At 30.4% G+C, this 23,249-nt stretch overlaps 1 protein-coding gene across 11 annotated transcripts in view; it reads right to left on the bottom strand.

Annotated features, from left to right (window-relative positions):
- LOC143252753 (serine/threonine-protein kinase tousled-like 2) overlaps nt 1-23,249 on the bottom strand; it is an 84,014-nt gene that overhangs the window by 22,907 nt on the left and 37,858 nt on the right. For 8 of the 11 annotated variants that reach the window (XM_076505381.1, XM_076505382.1, XM_076505387.1 and 5 more), the window contains 6 exons: nt 15,427-15,510; nt 13,130-13,333; nt 10,626-10,692; nt 7,643-7,695; nt 6,793-6,858; nt 1,900-2,097 (listed from right to left, as the gene is read on the bottom strand). In XM_076505381.1, the coding sequence (XP_076361496.1) occupies nt 1,900-2,097; nt 6,793-6,858; nt 7,643-7,695; nt 10,626-10,692; nt 13,130-13,333; nt 15,427-15,498 (660 nt within the window). In that variant the 5' untranslated portion in view covers nt 15,499-15,510. Of the gene's footprint in view, nt 1-1,899; nt 2,098-6,792; nt 6,859-7,642; nt 7,696-10,625; nt 10,693-13,129; nt 13,334-15,426; nt 15,511-16,020; nt 16,112-17,188; nt 17,437-23,249 lie in introns of those variants that run through there. The other 3 variants (XM_076505383.1, XM_076505384.1, XM_076505389.1) reach the window with 3 other exon arrangements.

The raw sequence follows: 23,249 nt of genomic DNA on the forward strand, positions 1-23,249 counted from the left end.
TTTTTGCAGTTTATGATGATAATTTATTACTTATTAATATTTCTAATGATGTACTGACTGAAAAATCAGTTTGTTTTATAATGATCATGAAAAACCACACAGGGATTAACTGTGCATACCCATCTCTATTCTTGAAATGATAAAGAGGAGACAGCTAGTCAATAAAACCAACCATCAACTCTTGGTCTACTGCTGTCAAACAGAACATTGGGGTTTGACCCTCATGCTTACAGTACATCCTTAGTCTCAAAAAGTGGAGCAGGTGTTAGTGAAAATAGAATGTTAAGCATGAATTAACCTACTGATTCAAAGTCCAACCATGTTAACCATTATACCATGCCTGGAGTGAAAAAATATTTCATCTAACAGTTCCATTGGAAATTATCACAAAAAAGTACGATATTCATACAATAAATGTAAGAATTTTTATAAAATATGTATGTTTTATGATGTTAGTGACTACTTTATATCAATAATATGAATTTCATAATAAAGTGTCTGAACAAAATCATAACGATAAAATTCAAGAACTTCTTGAGGATTTTTGGAAGTTTCAACTGCTGTCTTCCAAAGACAGGACTCTCTGTAACAAACTTTTAATACACTGTCACTAATTTTACTCAAATTTGTCATTATACACAGCCTGTTAAATTTTACTTAGGAGAATCAATTGAAAATGACAAATTACACAGATAAATGTTTTCTTAATAACCTAATCTATCATTAGGCAGCTACTGAAACTGAAATTTAGAGACCCACCCCACAGAAAGAAAAAAAATATTGAAGACAACTCAGGTGATTTTGTATTTTCATAAATATTATTATTCTTAACTGGTTAAGACTAACAAATTTTGTCTATAGCTTTAAAACATAATGTAATAATTATCATATTATTTATTAAATAGTAAAAAGTGTGTAATTATAACTTAAAATATAACATGTGATGTAAACGTTTTCAGAAAAGTTATATTTTCACTCCTTATTGAAAAAAAAAAAAAAGACCATATTTTTCACTCTTGGAATATGGTAATCCCAAGTACAGGATTATTACTTTGTTGCAAGCATTACAGCATGTCTTATATTCCCATCCTTTATGTTCTTTGATCCAGTATTTGAATTCATCTTGGTCTTACTATTTCGTATTCAATAGCACTTCCTCACAAAAAAAGATGGAATTAAGGTCATGACAACAAGCTTATATTAAATGGCATGCATTTTCAGCAGAACCTGTACACTTATATTTATTTTCATAATTATGTTTTTTTTTATTGATTATGGACTTACACTTGACCACACTAATGCCAGAAACTCATCTTAGCACAATAGTTTTATAGCTGGGAAAATATTAGAAAAAGAAAAATCATGCTTCCAGGAAACCATGCAAGAATTGAATGAAGTGTTGCTTTGCCAAAGAAGACAAAAGATAAGTAATAAAAGTAAACATTTAGTAACTGATTTACCTTATGAAACTTCTGAATGACCCAATATAAAACTGAAGGAGTTGTTACAAAAAAACATTTATAGGATACTGCATTGAAGGAATTTTTAAGTAAGTTTGTTAAAATTCAAAGGGTTTTTAAAGCAAGTTTTGAAGGTGAGGCCTTTTTAAGAAAAAAAATTTAAGGACATTTCAATCTGTATGCACAACACTTTATAGATTGGTAGAATTGTTTCTACGAGATTAAAAAAATAAGACAAAAACATGGTTTTAAGCATATCAAAGTTTTATTTCGTGTAAAAGAGTTTTATAACTGATTTATGGATGTAGAACATACAATATACTAGTAAATGCACTTGAGAAAGTATTGTAAATTTTTAAAAAAAGTACACAGGTATTTAAGTGTTGATTCTTTTCTGAAAGAAAATCACAAAAATAAAGCAAAATAAATTTTTTCCTACCCTCTGTAACTCTTCTATTCTGTTGTCTCTGATTTCTAAGTCCATTGCAGATTTACTCTCCACCTCCTTTATTTTATTGTTAGTCAAATCTGTTTGAACAGTTCGGTGAGAAATTTGTACTGGTATTTGTGATACGAAGAACACGCTTGAGTAATCAATGTTATTACTCATACTTGCTTGAGGAGAGCTTGAGTTACCCTATAACATACAGATGATCATTTTGCATTTATATCTTCTGGAAGATATACTCAACAGTGTCAAACACAGACGTATCTTCTTCATACTTTCATAATAAAAGCTGACTTAATTCATAAATACATGCTTAAAGATTTATTTTTAATAGAAGTTACCATGTTTTACATATTTTTGAGTTACTATGCCTTAAACACAGAGACAAAGAATTTTTCTGATATTTGCTCATAAGAACCTTTTCAATACTGCTAACATAGAAAGAGATGATTTAATCATACTTTTAAAAATGCCAAGTTAAAGCATAATACAGAGATTTGTTTTAAAAAAAAGGGGTAAATGCGTCATTCATAATAAAATTAAAAAACATTCAACTACAGCATGAAAAGTCTTGAAAAAAACTAAGGAATGGTTAAAATTGCTTTCAGAGAACTAAAAATAGTCAAGATTCTAGAACCAGCTATAGTTTGTTTGAAATGTAAACACATATCTCTTTCCTTTACAATGATTTGAATAATTTATTTCTACTTTCAAGCACTTTACTTCCAACTGTTTTGGTTAACAATAATATTATGGATGTAACAGATTCACCAATATATGTCTCAGGAAAGGCTTGAAACTTGTAACACAAAGATTATCATTTAATCAAACCTGTTTGACAGAAAGTCTTCAATGCACTGAGATCTTTTAAGAAATTACATTTTCCACAGAATTTACTTATAGTATGCACATACAGAGATGCCAGTTATTTCAAATAACTGAGCGTAATGATTGTAGACAGAGCCCATAGAGATATTGTACAACCAATGGGTACAGTTTTGAGTCATCCATGTCTGTGGATCCATCTGTGGCTAAACTGTAAACATTTTTAGTAAGTATGCTCGAAATCATTTTGTCATGTACACCACCCAACATTTATACAATGGCTGTAGTTTTGGTTCTAGCACAACCATATTTTTTCACTATGTCAGAGTCTGGGAACATTTTTCTGAATAGATGTCCTGCATGATCGGCTACAACTAGGGGTAAATTATCAGCAATAATGAATTACGTGAACATCACTTATGCATCTATGGTTTCATATTCTGAATTCTTACTCATAAATGTCATCATCTTCTGTATCGTTTTTTTTGTCTTTGTCTCAGCCTTTTGTTGGTAAGATGCCAATTTTGTATGTCTGGAACAATTGTTTATCCCGACATGCACCATAGAAAAATCGATGTGACAAACTGTACAAAATGCATGACTGTCACAGAGTTTTGATGCAATGACTGGATATTTTGCACTATACTCTTTCCTAAATTTTTGATTCACAGCTTTAGTCCTTTTAGATTTGCCAGAAACAAGACAATTTGGTGAATGAGGCCTCTTTTTTTCCATCTTGTGAATGATTGCATTGGTATTTCTATGCCACTTAGAAAACGAGAAATACCCATCTACACCAGTGCTGATTGGCTGACAAGCTCTGATGACGTAACTATGAATTCCCCCTCGTACCCAGTATGGAGAAGCACTGCACTCAAACTATTGGTAGACGTCAAAGATACAAATATTTTTTATTATTTCAAGCACAAACATGATTATCGCAAGTAGCCATTTGGACTATGTCTTTTATTTATTATCAAAAGTTATTTGTATCTCACTAGAAATTTTCTTTTCACCCTTTTCAAGCCCTGAAGGAACAATTTATCACTTTATTGTATAGGCCTGTATAATATATAATAATTTGGGAGTTTCAACAAGTTGTAATATTTGTTTGTACGAGTGTATAGTCGTAATGTATACACCAAAATCGTAACGATTACACTTAAATCATAATGGTTGACATCTCTGCACATATGTAAGTGTAAGTACATTAAATCATTTGTGGGATATTAAAGATTCATTCATAATAAGCTGATGCATACATGTTAAAAAGCAATATATCAATCACCAAAGGTTACAAAAAAGATATCTCACAACACATTATGTAGTGAGAGTTAATCACCCATTATAAGAATAACTGTATGTACAGGGTGTTTGGAAAGTCACTGTGCAGTTTTGTCTGTTAATAAATATATAAATGTACAGTGACTTTCCAAACACCCTGTACTAATGTAATGGTGTGCTGCCACAGATGTGAGCTGTGGTGTAACAAGTAACAATTTTAGTGCTTTTATGCTTGGTCCCCAGTGAAATCCCATCAACTTGCTAATCAGCTATTCAGAAGGTTTTTATACACAAAACCATTCCTCACATATTTGTAGTAAGAGAAAGACAGACTGCAGGAAAAACAATTGCTTGTGACAAACAGAAGTTTATTGCAATGTTGGAAAGACCATGAAAGTACTTGAACAATTGTGACAAGAAACAGGTAACTTATTAATGAGTAAAAGATAATACATGTTACACAAGTTGGTACAGAGAATATGAGGAACATGTTTTTCATCAGATTTTAGAGTTGATGCAAATTTCTCACAAAAAAGGAAAAAAAAGTTAAACGGTAACATAAAGTGTACAACGAAGCAATGATGAATTCTACTATAAGGACAATGCACTGATTCCATTACATAAAATGAAATTCCTGCACTGTGTAGCCAGGATGGCAGAAAAATATCCTTCTATTAGAATAAGTCAATTCGAACATGTAAGTGTACACTGACATTTCTAGCCACGTTAAATAGATTATATTCTTTGATATATCTACAAAGCCACCTAACTGCACACCTATCTGCCTTTCATTTGATCAAATTTATCTGAAAAGCCAACATCCACATATAGTAGAGGGTCTGTCGAAAATATGCCAAGATGCATTGTAATCTCATTGTACTCTACAGAAACATGCTAAACTGGAAAATATGAAGTTGAGAAACAGTACAAAACAATGGCCATTGGAATGCATGTAACTGATGATGGAATAAAATAGATTTAAGGTATGTTCAGGATCTGGAATATCTTAAAGTAATATAATTTGAGAAAACAGATGTTTGTTCATATGGACTGCACTTAGCTGAATAAATTTTATTTTCATGGTCAACACTATACAGCTGTATCCAGGATACAGTCATCTTGATAAGTTAAACATTTATGCCCCCTGAAGGTATAAATGTTGCAATTTTTTTTATAAAAGGAAGTTTTGTAAACAGCTTTTCTGAAATAAATTTAATAGTTCTTAGTGTTAGACTGTGGCTTGAAATGTCACACATCTTGTCAAGCTTTGAAAAGTCCTACAAGCAAAATAATATCATTTGGTAAAATGGATTTTTGTTCATCTATTGCATAGAAATATAAAAAAATGATAAGAAAGAGAAATAAAATAAAAAATTATATGTGCAAGTGTAAGACCTATTCATTATTTTTCTACAGTAAAATATTTACAGTATAATTTTCATGTAATGCTTTAGTTCCAAGTGACTTTTTTAAAAGCCAATTTTGAGAGTATTATTTGTGTCATTTTATGCTAGCCAAATGTATGTTGCATCTTTATATGTTAATGAATAGCCACATGTAATACGAATGTCTGAATTTGTTCTATTTTCTTTTGTATTTTGAATAGGTTTTCTATGTAATTTTCAAACATTTTGTTTACAAATTCAATGTTTTGTTGAGTTCTAAAAGTTCTGTTAACAAGTATAAAAAACATGGCTGACTAATTCAGACAAGAAGGAGGAGTATTAGAAAGTTGTTCTGCTATTAACTAGAGCATAAATACAGATTAATTAATTAAAAAGTGCCCTAAAACACAGACATATTTCTGTCTTGCAAGACTTACAAATGGTAAAATAATTCAAAAGGAAGTTTTGAGAAAAATTTGTTACATTTAATTTATCTTATAACTTAAACTATAGAACACACACATGCTCTCTTAATGACAGTTATTAAGATAAGAATAGCACAACACACTTTTCTAACTAAAGGACCAGTTTGTAAATAGCTAATATTTCTTCACACCATGTCTGTTTTCCCAATAATTCTGTGAATGCTTTTTCAATTACACTTGCATATTGCAAGTTGACAAATTAAGTGTAAATGGCATACAGTTTTAGTTTCAACAAGTTGTTTATAAAATTAAACCCACTAAAACAACGACAAAACTACATTACATTATCTAAATAAAATATTTTCTATAAATCTCATTTCTGAACAAGCAATCATTATAATGCTATTAGCCACCAAAGAGCAAAAAATAGACCATACCATATTTATCATGATCTTATTTTATGTTTTTTTACAACTATCTCATTTTTCTTACCTCAGCATGTTTTATCCACACACACACAACAGTTGGCACTGTGTCAAGATTACAGTTATTTACAGTGAAATAATCTTCATAATATAGACTTAGTTTTATCCACTCCACTCATGTAAAACAGTGTTTAACTTGTAACAGATTTAACTACAGCCTCAAACGTTTTATTTCTTACTTTCAAAAACGTTTTATGTAATGCTTACTTTTGATTATAATTTATTTCATGATCAAAACATATATGAAAAAAAGAATGTATTAAAAACAATATATCTACTGCTCCTTACTAATGAAAATTATTTACATATAAACAATATATTAATAATAATGATATAATCAATTTTTGATACAAAATACTGAAGAAGTTTGAATCAAAGAATTTGTGTCTATTATTTTTATGATAAAGTATAAACATATGAAATGGCACATTCACCATCAAATCTTCATAATTCATACTGTCACAAAAAAACTCTACATACCAAGTAATATGTTGGAGATGCTGGTGACTTGGACCCTCCATAACGACTAGGGCTAAGAACTTGATTCTAAATACAAAAAGAAATTTAGAAAATAAAATATAAATAGCCAACAGTGGTAAAACAATCCATAAAAGTATCATAAAAACACTATCAGAGTTAAAAAGCTATGAAAATTTCTGAAAAAAAATATAGATATGAAAAAATGCACTTAATGATACGCTAATACTTTTTAGATTCTGAAATCATGCTATTCCTCAGTTTAAAATGTTTGGAATGTATAACATTAACTGGTTTTTCACATACAGGTGGTTTTAAATTTTAAAACAGATCCTTTGCTTCACTGAATTCAGTTTAAGTGCATCGTGCTTGCAGATATCTTGATTCTCAGTTGTGCATGGATTACTGACTCAAATTTTGCATATCATAATTTACATTTTACTCTTAATAAAACCACATACTTTTAAATATGATAAGCAATTCTACACTGAAATTTACAATACTGTTTAACTATATCATGAGCCTCTATTGATGTTTGTTCAGAATTTATAAACATTTAAAGTTAACAAATTACATGGACACATTGTTTAATATTTTATCCATTGGATACAAATCTATTTGTTCGAAGACTGCTTGTTTCATTTATGTAATTATAACAGATTTTGCCTATATACCTAATACACAGTCACAAGATTGAAACTCACGATATTGAAATAAACCACAAACAACTTTTGCATATTTGCTAATTATAAAGTAATTGTAGTCAACAATTAACATACTATCCAGATAATGTTGGAATGAAAAATTCTTTGATAATCTTAGCTTAACTTGTCAAAACAAAACCAAAATTTACCTTAAGATATTCATTTAATTTTTTCGCATTCTCTCCTCTTACATTCTTTCCTCCTAATAATGCAAACAAAAAGAAAGTACATTTTTACATTTAAATAGCAGAGATGTGACTCTAAACATATTAAAAGTCAGCTTCTTGTTTTTCTAACAGTTATTGTAAAAACAGTAAAGAAAATTATATTTACAGACAAACAAAGAGTGAACAATCTAGCTTTGGTTAGCAATAATTATTAAAAGAAAAAATAGTTATTTATTTCCTGCCATTGTATCTCACAAACAAACTTATCAGAAATTGTTGAACCACTCGCAGCACAGTATTATGGTGAAAACAGTACATAAGCACAAAGAGTAAAATAAGAATATAAACCATAAATTTATTGGGTTAAAAAAAAAAAAAAGAATATAAGATACCAGAAAAAACACTCATCATAACTACAATGAAAAACTCTAATTCAAGCAAATATAATCAAAAGTTAGTTCAGGAGAGGAAAATGCAAAATAGATGAAGACTAGATTAAAAAATGAAAAGATATCCTTTAAGATATAATGCTTTCCTTTTCCTACAAATAAAAAATATAAAATATTGGATGGAACATGTTTACAACTTAGAAATAAATACTTGAAATTTTTCTAAGTGAATAATTAAAGAATAAGGTAAAATGTTATGCTTCCAAATATTAATAGATTAAATTTTCATGAGAAAAAAACCCATCACTAGTCCCATAAAAAAGTAGTGTCTTATTGTAGCACTGGAGTAATTGGTTAAGATATTTGTGAAAAATTATTACAGTCTCTTTTATATTAACAAAAAATGGTTTGAACTAGATGCCAGTAGACTTTAAAACTTTGATATTATTCCAACACCAAAATATTTATTTCATTGGCTTCATGGGGGATTTAGGATAGTGTGAGTGTGCTTCATTTGCTGAAAGTAGCAAAGAAGAAATGTAAATGGCTACAAAGCTTTTAAAAATGAATAAAGTAAGGACTTTCAGAATCTCATGGGATCATAAAAAAAACCTTAAATTTTTATGGTGATAGAAATCGGGCAGTTTTAAAATCTTTGTTATTGAAAAATGAACAGATACAAGATGTTTTACAGTATAGATGACCCTCCCAAAACAATCACCCATCCATCATCTGTTCATGTACTTCAGATGAGTAATGATTCTTTAATTTCTAATAAAAATATACAAAACTGAATAAAATAGATGGAGCTGACATGGTAGTTCAAGCTTAAGATTTTTTTCCTTTTTAATCTCTCTCAGTGTACGATAATCAAATGTATTTGCTAAATAAGCAACTCTCTATCTAAACGTCAAACAAATTTATTAAAAATGTATATACATCTACAGATACAAGTTACTTCTAACCTAGTTTTATTTTTAAGCTCACAGTACATTTTTCTGAGGAGAAAATGATTTACCTAATTATTGACAATTTTGCTCAAATTCTAAAACAATTACAAAGAAATAAAAGAGCCTGTCATTCTTAGGTCTGCAGTCTATTAGTACTTAATTTTGTATGTGTATTTAGAACACTAATAACTTAAAACTCTAATGTTGAACATTTTTCTTTTCATATTACTTCTGATGAACAACTTTAATCACTACATATCTTAAGGCAAAAATACCAAATCAAGCAATAGTTCTCACACAGGGTAAGTAAATACTATTGTAGTAATATTATCATAGACAAATAACTTATAATACAACAACAAGAGATTTTGAAGTAGCATTTAAAACACAGTCTAAATGTAATGATCCCCAGCAGTTAACTGATCCAAGAAAACTTCCCCAAATATCTCTGATGATAATTTTAAAATATAATACACAAGATTTTACAGGGAAACAAGCTGTATCTCAGTTGATGGTAAAATAACACCACAGGTAACATATACATCTACTCTCTAAATATAATACAAAGTGATAAATTTACAGATAATTAATTCACTGGTATTAAAAATTCAGTTTAAAAAATATAATTTTGTAAAAACAATTATAATAAGCATGTTTTCTGGCACAAAACAGATACTAGCAACTAATATACCAGCTGTTATAATCATTTTCCCCAATTTTTTTTTCCAGAATGGATTACAGGCATGTTATAAATCTTTAGTACCTGAACAGTAAGAAATATATCTGAGATACAATATTATGTCTTTGTTCCTAATACTTGATATGGATACACTTCTATACAGAATGTCAACTGAAATAACATTTTACCCAAATGACCATACCTTGATTACTAAGTACACTTGGATTTCGAGTATTGTATTTAGTCTTGGGCTCCTTACCTTAGGAATGACATTGAATTGTTGAAAAGGGTTCAGAGAAGGGTTACTAGAATAGTGCCTGAGATGAAGGGGTTGTCATAGGAGAAGAAGTTGAATTCTCTCGATTTGTTTTCTCTTGAAAAAAAAAGAGTTAGGGGGGATTTGATTGAGATGTTTAAGATTGTAAAGGAAATTGATAGTGTTGATGCATCATATTTTTCATATTTAACAAATGAAAATAGTAGGACTAACAGACAAATATAAATTTTGCAGGGTACGATTCATCTTCAGATAAGACAGTTTTATTTTTCTAACAGGGTGGTTGGCTATTGAAATTGGTTGCCTTCAGATGCTGTAGAAGCAGTAAATCTAAACGAGTTTAAGAAAAAGCTTGATAAGTATATGAATAATAAGGGCTGATGTTAAGTTTTTTAAGTTAACTCGTATTAGAGTGTGGAACACCTGAGATGGACAATAGGTCTCATGTTGTCATAAAACATTATGCTACATTATAAAGTAATCAAACAGTAGATTCTAACAAAGAATCTCCCTCTAATTTTTGATGCTTTGACCTTTATGTACTTACATTAATGAGTAATGTTTCTGAATTAAGAACACAAATTATAAGTTTAATGTTCTCAGAGAATACAAAAAAGTAATAAATTTACAAAGAAAAAAGAATAAATAAAGTTGATCAGAATTTAACCACCTCCTTGATCATCCTTCCGTTTCCGTTTTCTTTCAGGAGGTGTTCTATTGAACTGTTTTTCTGGACTCTGTGAAATATAAAGAAAAATATTATATGAAAAAATAGCACCTGGTAATATTTGTTTGGTATATAGAATTAATGAAAAATTAACTACTCTAGTTGTTTATTTGTAAATCACCATCTTATCTTTAAAATGGGAAATTCAACTTCAACCCTTATAGGTTTCATTTGTATTTTTGTTTTGTTATCTGACATCCTTTTCTCAACAAAACATGCATGTTAAAAAATATACTACAAATGTAGCAGTTCTATTTGCTAAATGTTTCAAAAGAAACAAAAGATAGAGAATAAGTGTGCATAAAATTACAAGACATAAAAAACCCTAAAATGTAAACATTAAAATATAAAAAAGAACTATTATTCTTACTGTTATACGTGTGTATATGTACACACCATGATTTCTTTTCAAATGAAAGAAACTCTATACTTTTGTTTTTAAATATCATTATATATATATATATATAAACGGATAAATAATTCAGAATAAATTGACAAAATGAAGGTGATTTTTTTTTATGAATTTATTTAATTATGTAATATTCTAAACTATGAAGAGTTTAAGCTACAAACATGGGCATTTCTTCAAAGATGTATTTTTTTCTTTTCCTGGAGAAAAATGTTTCAGTTTACTTTGTTTATGCATAATAATCTTATGGTTGTATGCAAATATATATAAAGTGATTTTGTTTGGTTGAAATTAACTGCATTGCTCACATCTTATGCTGAATAAATATAAAATTGATGATAACTTTATTTCTTTATATAAATTCATATTGTCATATATAATCAGCTACCTTTTTGTCAAAATGTAATTATTATTAACATTCAAGTCAACATCTGGAGCTTAAGGGATATTACATCTTCTGTCAATATTTTTAACATGCATTACTTTCATTTTAGTTGGAAAGTCAACTTATAAGTATAAGTTCTTATTTTTAACACAGTTGCTTTTAGAGGTGACGGATATTGTTCGTGTCCAAGCATTTTATCAATATTTTGCAACAATAAACTTCGGTAACCTTCAAATAGTAGGAAAGAAAAAAATACTGTTAATGTTGCTCTGTACTTTAGGTTTCAAGTAGTATTACGTTTTATGTGGGTTACAGACAAAATAGGTTAAAAGCTAGTAGTGACTATGTTAATGTCAACAACCAGAAAAACAAACACAGCAACAAAACATCCCTTTATGCATGTAGGCTGTTCAACTGAAAATAAACAAGAATTTTAAAGAACATCTATTTTTTACAGAAGTCTTGAAAACACAAAATTTCAAGACTGCTAACATATATATCTGAGGCACAATAATAAACGGGTTTGCAAAATAAAATGTGTTCCAATTAAATCAATGTTGCATTTACAAATTAACATAAATCCTGCATATTTCCTTTTATTTCTTCTTTGGAGAATTTCTTCTACTGTTGCTCACAATCTCATGATAACAACTATTTATTGATGTGATCTACACATCTGTATTAACAATACATAAAGATAATATTAAAATGCTACTATTAAATGTATTTCCAGTTTCATTCATTAACTCTAACATAATGAAAGCACAATATAATACTATGAAAATGTTATATCTGGTTCACTGTCTGGTGATACCAAAAGTTCAGCTTCAGTTATATGCACCAGCATTTGTAAGTTTTCACACCATATCCCTCAGACAATATATTGCTTAAGAATTGTACAATTTGAAAAACATTAGTTTTACTACTCATTGATATAATAAAACAATTATCTAGTTCAGCTGAAAATTTCCTTCTTTGTTATTTCTCAACAAAATAAAATAGAATTTTAAAATGTGATATTTTTCACCTGTAAGTATAACATTTGATAGGAGTTACATTCTCTTTCATCGGTCTTCTTTTATCATTTTTGGATTCATCAAAACCAAAACCACAAATAAAAAAGAACAAACAATTTTCTATGTCACAGAGATGTTTGCAAAACGTTGCTATTGTATACCTTAGTTGCATTACAGAACAATCATACCACAATAGCTATAACAAGTACATGCACATAACAAAGCAGTGACTGTCTGATGTCTTTATTTAATGTACTGTATTAAAAAAAAATTATATAATAAACAAATTTATTTTTTAAGATTTCAAATAAGTACATTTTGTTTAGCATCATGGCTTGAACAGTTTTTCTGTATTTTAAATCTGAACCAATACTCTGTGTAATTATAAACACAGTCCAAGAAAAGTAAATTCAGTTGGAAATAGCTTTAGCAATAAGCTACAGCACTCATTAAAGAATTTCATCAGGCATATGCAAACATTAAAGTGCCTACTTCCTCATCTTAGGAAGAATAATAATATTTTTTATATATGAAAAAAATACAGACTTTAGTTAAAATATTGAATGAAAAATGGAACACAAGTTTTGGTTCATTCATCTATAGTTAAGTAACTAAACACAATGAAACAATTTCTTACATCTATATCTTTGTCACTAGAACCACTCGCTGCACTAAGGTTGGAGTTGTCATTATGAGGATGAAAAGAATTACCACTACCACTTTGTGATGGAATATATCCACTCAAGCCCTGAGAGTGGTTAGAGTTTTGCATTGCTGAGAAGCTGCATGCTTGAACTAGCCTTTGCTGTTGATCTGGTGTTAACTGGGAAAAAGCGAATCCCTGGAACACAAGAATTCAGAAAAATAGTTAGAAAAGCAATAAAAGTTGTGTCCAGGTCTATATGATATGTGTGTGAAACTACATTTAATCATTAAAAATAGATAGTAGAAAAACATCATTACTCAACAATGTTCATAAGCATGACACTTAACATGTTTTTACACTATTAAAAGTATTCAAAAAGAATGGTAAAACTGCTCCTGCATTATCACAAAATTGAGAAATTGAAATTGCTCAACTAATGATGTACAAAGTGTCAAATAATTGTTTTCTAAACCTGTTAGTTAATATAAACAACAAAACACTTTGAATATAAAAATATGTGTGTTTATAACAAATATAAACACTTTTGTTATAATAACTGAACACCTCAGAATGTGTGAAATAACAAATCACCAATCAAATATGCTTAATTATGACACGTTTAACTTAAAACAATTTATTATCACATCAAAATTTAAACAAATTTTCATGTCACGTTAAAAAATCATCTTCAAATTTACGAGACTAATGTGGAAACATATGCATAAAATAATGCTTATAACTAATATTAAATGTTGAACTTGTTGCATTTATACAATGTAAGTAATCACCAGACTGTATTTCACTCCCTATATCTCATTATTAACTCTGTACTTCATGAATAACATCCTATTTGCAACAACCACACTGTTTTCTTTATCTTATACACTATAATTAATAGACAGCCCACTTTCCTCACATTACACTGAAGACATTGCTAGTGTAACCATAATTTCAAACTTGCAAACACCAAAACATGCAAGGGCAAATCACTTATTAAAACTAATAATTGAAAGGTGAACCCAATGTCTTGCCACCTAATATCTACAGTCCATGTAATACCCAAAGACATATAAGGGAACAAACAAGGATCTCCTTTACTACTAAGATGTTAATTCAATTTATAAAATTGTAATGGTAGCTGAACATATTAAAAAGTGAAATAACAAATCACCAATCAAATAAGCTTATGGCATGTTTAACTTAAAACAGTTTGTCACATTAACATATCTTCCTCAAATTTAATAATATCAATGTTAAAACACATGCATAAGAGAAAACTCAGATTTTTCTAGCAAACATTCAGTTTTACTAAAAATTAATGCTATGTACAAAACCAAAATCAGTGATAATTTATATCATATCAATGACTGGAGCAAAAGTGGGAAACCTAGTCCAATAAAGGCACATTCAGATTTTCAGTTCAAATAATAAGTGAAACATCTGTTAAATTCATGGTAGATGGGGTGGAGGGACTATTATGGTATATTAACTGTTGAAGAACATTTAATAAAATACATTGTTATATGTTCCACAATACATAAAGTTTGGAAATGTTAAAAACATGCATTTTGATTTCTCTATTTCATCTTATAGAATTTATGTCACTAACACTTGGTTGGAACATTAGTGAACCTGTAATCAAGTGAATTTAGAAGTTCAATAAATCTCTCATTGGTAGGTCTACTAACTGGATATCAAGCAGATTTATAGAAAGGATTTAAAAAAGGTAAAGATATTTTTAAAAGAAATTTTATGGTAAAACATATCATAAATACACTATTATTATAACACAATGACCACACAAATTTACTACCCTTCCTCCAAAAACCTTGTCTCCAAAGCAGTGAATGTCTGGTCTCTTTATTTAAGGTACTCCATTAAGAAATCAATATGACATAAAGATATTTGCTTTAAGACTTAGATAAGTATATTTTATCAAGTATCATGGCCTGAATAGTGTTTCTGTATTTTATATCTTAAACAACAATTTGTGAATTAATAAGTACAGCCTAAGAAAAATAAACTCAGAAATAGTTTTAGCAATTAGCTATAGAACTCATTAAAGATTTTCATTGGGCAAATGTAAACATTACACTGCCTTCTTCCTCTTATCAGGAAGACGAATTTACAGGTGAAATAAATCTCTCAATTCTGGGTTCCACTAAATTGTCATCAAACACTTTTATAGAAAGGATTGAAAGTGTAAGGATTTTTACTCAAGAAATATTGTGGTGGACCCATATCAAAAATACACTATTATTATAACACAAGGACAGAAAATTTACTACCCTTCCTCCAAAAAACCTTGCCTCCAGCAGCTCCTGTTTTCGGGGATCCAAACTATGTATATTATCCATCATTTCATTGGGCTCCTGTTCATAATATATCAACATAAACAAAGTTATGGAAAAACTTAAATAAATATTATCACAAAATAGCTGTGTTAGAGATTCTAACTGATCAAGTTTGTTAAAAATCATGTCATCAATGTAATGTTTTTATATTTAATGCCATATCATTTATAAAAATACACATCTTTGTAATACTACTACACAGAAATCATTGATCTTATAACCATATTTCTGATATGAGAAATAGAAAATTAAATGCAAATTAGAAATAATGTGAAATATTCGTTTTCAGAACCATTTGTATAAAAATTAAGAATGCACAATCAAATGGTGGTATGATTACATTTTTATGCTCGACATACTGTTTTACTGACTTGTTATATTTTAGCATTATGTATTTCACACAAAAAAAGTGGAGTGCTCATCGCCATTGTCTGTCATATGAAAAATAACTTAATTCAAGTTTCTTGTCTCCTGTAGCTTTGTTACTTCCTAAAACAAAGATCAAGCAAGTGTTAAACCATAAAATACCTGTATGTCCTGTCTTTCTGATAATATGTAGTGCAACTCTGACAAAAAAATACAGCTTGCCAGAGACAGGTTGTTGGAAATACCAATTTTCCTTTAAAAGAATTATAAATTTTCCATTAATTTTTTTTTCAAAAGTAATTAAGGCCAATTAAAATTAATACACATTATTTTATATTTAAAAATCATTAATCTGTAGCTTTTTCAATGAATTTTTCTACACAGCATTAAAGATATACAGATACTGTGACTAATACATAATAGTTAGAATTAATTTTGAGTAGAAATATTACTTGTTTAATACTTTATGTACTAATATAAAATAGACACGTTTTAAATACTAACAGCTTAAATATTATTAAATAACAATGCCTTTAGTTGAGTGCCCAAATAAGGAAATGTCTTAGTTAAAAGTTGATAAAAGCGTAAAAACTGACAATCCAATCTTCTACATCCGTTATGTATATTTTACTATTCAGAATTCGTGACTTACAAATCTACCTGTAACCACATGACATCTGAAATGGCACTTACCCATCTAACCAACATAACTGAAACTATACACCTAACCACTCAAGTTCTTAACCGACCTTACAATTAAATAAATATTCAGCCTCTTAAGTGAACCACACGTTGTTCTTTGTTCAGTCCTGCATAACAAACTAATAATACTTTGTCTGTGTAATCACTCAAATCTTTTATTTATATACAGTATTAAAATCAGCATCTGATCAGAAGTAGCTATATACTCAGAACAAACTATAAACAGCGCAACCAACGGAGCTGAGCTGTTGAACCACTTATTTCTAACTACATGGCCTAATTTTCCTAACCCTTGACTGTCAACACTCTTCTTTCATCACATGTTTATAACCATTTGAACCTGTAATTTAATCACAAGCATTTTTGTCATTCAGTATAGAAGACAATTAGGTCAAATTTTAATCCTTTCGAATAACTCAGTGGTTCTAAACAAACAATTCTCACTTATATCAAACTATTAATCCTTTTAAGTGATATACCATACATAATAATTACCCCTATTTTGGCTAACCTTGTATTTGTAACCATATAACCCTTTGTTACGCTCTTTACACTAAATAAAATTAGTTCTTACACCTGACCATCAGCTTTTGTCATCTGAATAAAATAAAATATGAATACTTTCCACCTTATGTTAAATAGGTGTATTTCAGTTGTTCTGTAGCACCTTATCTCTTTAGTAAACCATCCTCTCCTGGCTACAGTTCATACGCAACTTGAGAAATGTTTATCTAGAAATAACTCCCGAAGCGAAGAAACGTCTATCTTGTGTATTGAATCGAACAACACGCTTTGCCTCTATTACGTGCATTCTGTTCATAACTACATTGGTAGAGATAACTATTTTTCAGACAGGCAAGGAAGCAACACACCCCATACAGTCCCTCACAAACATTACCTGCATTTCCATAGCACTGAAAACAACTACGTCACCAGTTTCAATCACTGTAAGCAGGAAGCTAGCACAGGCATTTGAAGCAGAACCAAGTTCACCAATCACCAAGTGCTTTTTTTTTCATCACTTGAGTTTACTGTGCTTTACATCTACTCTAAACATTTCTAGTTTAATGAGACCCTGCATAGATGTGTCTTAAATGGAATAGTGATGCAGTATAACAACAGAAGTATCCTCAAAATACCAGGTCATAAATACCCTTCGTACCCAGAGATCACAGGGCATCCCATTCTTACAAATCAATAGTTATACTTTATACATTAAGTGAAAGATTGTTGTGGTTGATCCTGGAATTAACCAGTCTCGTGTGAGAACACTTTTTTAACAACTTTAATGATCACGGCAACAAGTAGTCAGGCAGATCAGGTAAGCAAGAGATGGGTGACATCAACACACCTTGGTATGGCGCGTTCCACTGCAACACCAAAGTAAAGCGGCGCATCCGTAGCATCAGCTGCGGATTTTAACTGGTTAATGTACGAAAAGGTATTTATCATGCACAATGTTTACTGATGTTATATTTTTTATACGAACTTTATGTTGTAAACATTTTTTACTCTTTCTTTTTTTTCAATTTAAGGACTAGCATTTTTAAAAGATAGTGAACAAGCACCTATAAAAGCATGCTGTATAGGTAGGTGATTTATTTAGAAGCGGATGATATATATCTTGCCGGAATACATCTCATCTCCCAGTTGTGTACATCACTTTAAACTGATGTCGCCAATACCCGTTCGTTCGCTACAGAGAATATCATACGCAGCGAATGTAAAGGTCATTTACGACTACTTCTGTCTACTGGCGTATATTTAAGTGCCTTCTTACTGCTTTTATTTGGTTGTTAACACCGAAACCTACGAAACCAAAAATAGAAACCTCCGAAAACCAATTTCTGAAATACTTTTGTGAAAACGTTCACCACAGTTATATTTATTGACCCTATATAACATAACTATTTTTAAAACTTTTTCTCATGGAGTTTTTTTTAATGCTTTGTTAGAAATTTCAATTTTCGACAAACGTATCGTAATAACGAACGACTTTGATATTTTTAAAATATAAGTTACAGAAAAAAATTGCTACAGTTAACTTTGGAATTAAATGCAAATATGAAGAAAAGTGCATTTGTAACGTATCTTTATCTTGCTTTTCATAAATTCAAGACTATCTACAGTTCTGGCCTCAACTCGAGACGAGTCAGCCATGATATATTTGTACGTATGTACGTTCGCGCACCCAATATACACGTACACATATTATTTGGCTATCAATTAGTGACAGAAACTTTGTGACAATATGCATCACCCAACAATCACGTGACTAGCACGAGCCTGCATATTTGTTATGAATGAAGGTCGGCTACACAAGATTAACTCACATATGATGAAAAAAAATTCACCTGAAGCTGGTGAGTAATCGTGTGTGCATTAGTTGAAGAATGAGGCACTTGGATACAAGCTGTATTCTTCCCACTACTAGTTCTTGGGGTCAAAGTACTTTTAAACATACAGAGCTACCGACACATGCTACGAAACACACGAAAAAAGTGAGAGCGCAACACACAGGCAGACAGGCATTTTTAAGCATCAACTTATTCAGTGTTTCCCTTATGCATACCTGACAATTCTACATTTTAAATCCTCAATTTATCCAGTGTTTCCCTTATGCACACCTTACAATTCTACATTTCAAAGCCTCAACTTATCCAGTGTTTCCCTTATGCAACCCTTACAATTCTACATTTTAAAGCCTCAACTTATCCAGTGTTTCCCTTATGCATACCTTACAATTCCACATTTTAAAACTTCAACTTATTCAGTGTTTCCCTTATGCATACCTGACAATTCTACATTTTAAATCCTCAATTTATCCAGTGTTTCCCTTATGCACACCTTACAATTCTACATTTCAAAGCCTCAACTTATCCAGTGTTTCCCTTATGCAACCCTTACAATTCTACATTTTAAAGCCTCAACTTATCCAGTGTTTCCCTTATGCATACCTTACAATTCTACATTTTAAAGCCTCAACTTATCCAGTGTTTCCCTTATGCATACCTTACAATTCTACATTTTAAAGCCTCAACTTATCTAGTGTTTCCTTATGCATACCTTACAATTCTACATTTTAAAGCCTCAACTTATCCAGTGTTTCCTTATGCATTCCTTACAATTCTACATTTTAAAGCCTCAACTTATCCAGTGTTTCCTTATGCATTCCTTACAATTCTACATTTTAAAGCCTCAACTTATCCAGTGTTTCCCTTATGCATACCTTACAATTCTACATTTTAAAGCCTCAACTTATCCAGTGTTTCCCTTATGCATACCTTACAATTCTACATTTTAAAGCCTCAACTTATCCAGTGTTTCCCTTATGCATACCTTACAATTATACATACAGATATTATGTTTCACGCAGTTTTAGTTAATAAGACATGTTCAAATCCAGCGTATAAACTATATATACTAAAGGTGCGTGGTGCAATACACACAAACACACTAAATCTTTACTGACGTTCCCTTGCTTAAAAACGATTCCTCAGGGTTATAGTTGAACATGTGATCTAGCAAGAAAACCGTCAGCATCTTATTAAGCATCAACATTACACTTATGTAAATCTACGTTTAAATGGCAAGATGGTGTTTTGAACCTTCCTTTAACCAAATACCGATACTTGACCGTCACTCTTATAACGTACGCACGTATCAAGACGCGGAGCGCACTTTTGTGGCAACGTGTAGCGACCCATAGAACCTCGGATTCCCAGTCTGTCACTAGGTCACTAGCGGTCCTTTTGATAATTTGTAATTAGATTTATCGTAATGTAAACATTAAAATGTTTGCTAGTTTTCTTTACTTGCTGAAGCATGCTTTGATTTAAACAAATAAAATTAAATAGTACATGGATTGCAACAGTATGCACTGTTGTTATAATAGGCGTTTCTGCAATAATTTTGTAATTACGATATATTTTCTCCAACCCAATTTGAAGTTCTACAAAATTACTATCACGTTTACTTGCAATGTTAACTGATGATCTATTTTCAAATTCTCTTATAAATATTAACTCGCTGATGTTCACAAGTTAGAAACAATAGAGTAAAGAATTCAACGTGATCAACAAAATGTTGTCCAGGAAATACTCCTTCTTAGGAGATACCAACTTCTACGAAGGCTATATCGACCACGTGCAGCACAGCCTGTCAATCGTCCAGAAAAGAAAGTCTACAACTGACGCTGTAGGAAAAAATCGATGAACTAAAACACACACCACATTTGGATTTTAAGAAAACTGCGATTTATCTTTACCTTATTTTTTTTATAATTTGGCGACAAAACATTCAAAGATGATTTCCGGGAAATGAAAGAAATCAACACGATTATATTGTAAATTAACAAAAGAGAAATGGTATGGTTGGCTCCCGACTATTTTCCCTTTACACAATATCTAGAGGGGGAAAGCAATCACTACAGTGACTCATTTACTCCAAAGAATTCATGTTTGTTTTACTGTTATATCACAGTACTGCTAAAACCGTCCAATGCGCGTGCTTTATTTGAATACTGTTATAAGCAGTCAGTTTAAAATATCTTCTGCAGGGTCTTCATAAATACAACTCCACTAACCGTAACGTTTTCGCTAGCACGCGTAATATACTGTATTAATATAAGATCGAGAAATACTTTATAATATTTATGGAAAAATTTATTTTTAGAATTGGATTTGCAGTGATAATTCAGACTTCATTATTTTTCGTTACGATAATTTATATTTTTCACATAAAAGTTTAATGTACCAGATATTCGCATATAAAACATAAATATGACCTATATTGTGTTTTTTTTTTCATCTCTAAAAATGAAAAAAACAACTTGCTGATATTACGCATTATTTAATACATCTGTATAGCGCAGATGCATTAAAACGAATAACTCACTCAGATAATTCAGTTTCCGACTTAAGAAAATTGGCTTTTATATGTATGAAAATCACTAGGAAAAAATCCCCATTGTAACTTTTTTGGCTGTGTTTGAAAGCAAGTACAAAACATTTCACTGTACGTACTGAAAAGATACACAAAGTGACGAACTTGTAACCGAACTGTTAATTATCTTTATGTAAATCAAAAGAGCGCTAAATATTACAATAAATACCATTCGGCGTTAAGTTAAATCGTAGTGTAAGAACCAGGAAGAAATAAATGTTTATTGTTTGTGAAAATCATTTAAAGTCATTATGAATCCACTTTAGTTACTTTCACTATTAAAATCATGAAATTTCTAAATCAATTTTGTCGCAATTGCTGTTTTTTTTTTGTGGTTTTCACATTGCGACACATTTCCTACAGTTACTGTTTAGATGTTACTGACGTTAGTTTACAGGTGTTAAACAAAATCTTAAAAAAACTAACAGACTGTTAGTTGTTGAAACTAACTAGTAACCTGACTTCATATAAATAACTAATTAAAGCAAAAAAATATATGATCGCCCTAATTACGTTTGTCTGTTTTTGAATTTCGTGCAAAGCTACACGAGGGATATATGTGCATGCTATCCCTAACTTAGTAATGCAATGCTTCAGAGATTGCAGCTAGTAATCACCACCCGCCATCCACTCTTGGGCTACTATTTTACCTATGAATAATGGGATTGACCATCACATTATAGTGCCTCCACTGCTGAAAGGGCGAGCATGTTTGGTGCGACGGGAATTCGAACCCGCGACCCTCAGATTACGAGTCGAGCGCCTTAACCTTTTGATTTTTTGATATATAGTCTTGTGGTAAATAAACATTAAGTCGAAAGTATGTGTATTGATTCAAGCTTAGCCATCTACAATTTAGAAATGCTGATCAGACAGAGGGAAATAAATAAATTAGTAGCATCTAATTGCTTACATGGCTACTCTTAACCAAACAGTTGGTTGACTGACCTTACATCTTCACATCAGTCAAAAGTCCACACTCAGCTATATGAATAATTTACTCCTTTTAATGGTTAACAACAACAACATTCAGTAATGTTTGCACTATGCTTCAGTGAATAAAACATTTTTCTCTTGGAACTTTGTCTCAATTTCTCTTCCATCCAATAATTTGTAGAAATAAAGATATTAAAATACTTTTAAATTTCAAATATCAATCAGTCCTGTGAGTTGCAACAATTGTCCACTCATAGGATCACCCACCACCTTCGATTTGAAATTTAGGAAATCAGTAAGATAAGCCAGCTTATGACATTCAAATGGAGAGAAAGAGAATAAAATGGCAAATACACTCTTTATTAAGTAACAGAAATCTTCTTATTTTTTCACAAAAGGGATTATATACAAATAGAAGAAAATATTTGCATAATAAGGCTAAGTATATATAAATTGTAAGAGGTTTGTAATTAACTTTGAATTAAAGCTGGATATGTCTAGTATCACCTAGTCAGTAAAGACTAATAAAGCCTAAAATTACAATAATAAATTCAATTAACTGAAAACAATGTTTCATTACAGTTCTATGAATCAAATCAACAGATACCTGATCACATTTTAAATGTGATATGTCTGAAGATACAATTCAAATACAGTTGAAAGCATAATTAAAATACAAAATGGATGTTAATGCATCAAGTACTGTACAGGTTCACTGACAAGTTAAATCCCATGATACACAGAGAAAATATGACTCTTCTCCATGAAAGCCAAGAAACCATGAAACAAAGATCAAAAGCAAACCTTTG

Source organism: Tachypleus tridentatus, chromosome 6 (assembly GCF_004210375.1).
Source record: "Tachypleus tridentatus isolate NWPU-2018 chromosome 6, ASM421037v1, whole genome shotgun sequence".
Taxonomy (NCBI): Eukaryota; Metazoa; Arthropoda; class Merostomata; order Xiphosura; family Limulidae; genus Tachypleus; species Tachypleus tridentatus.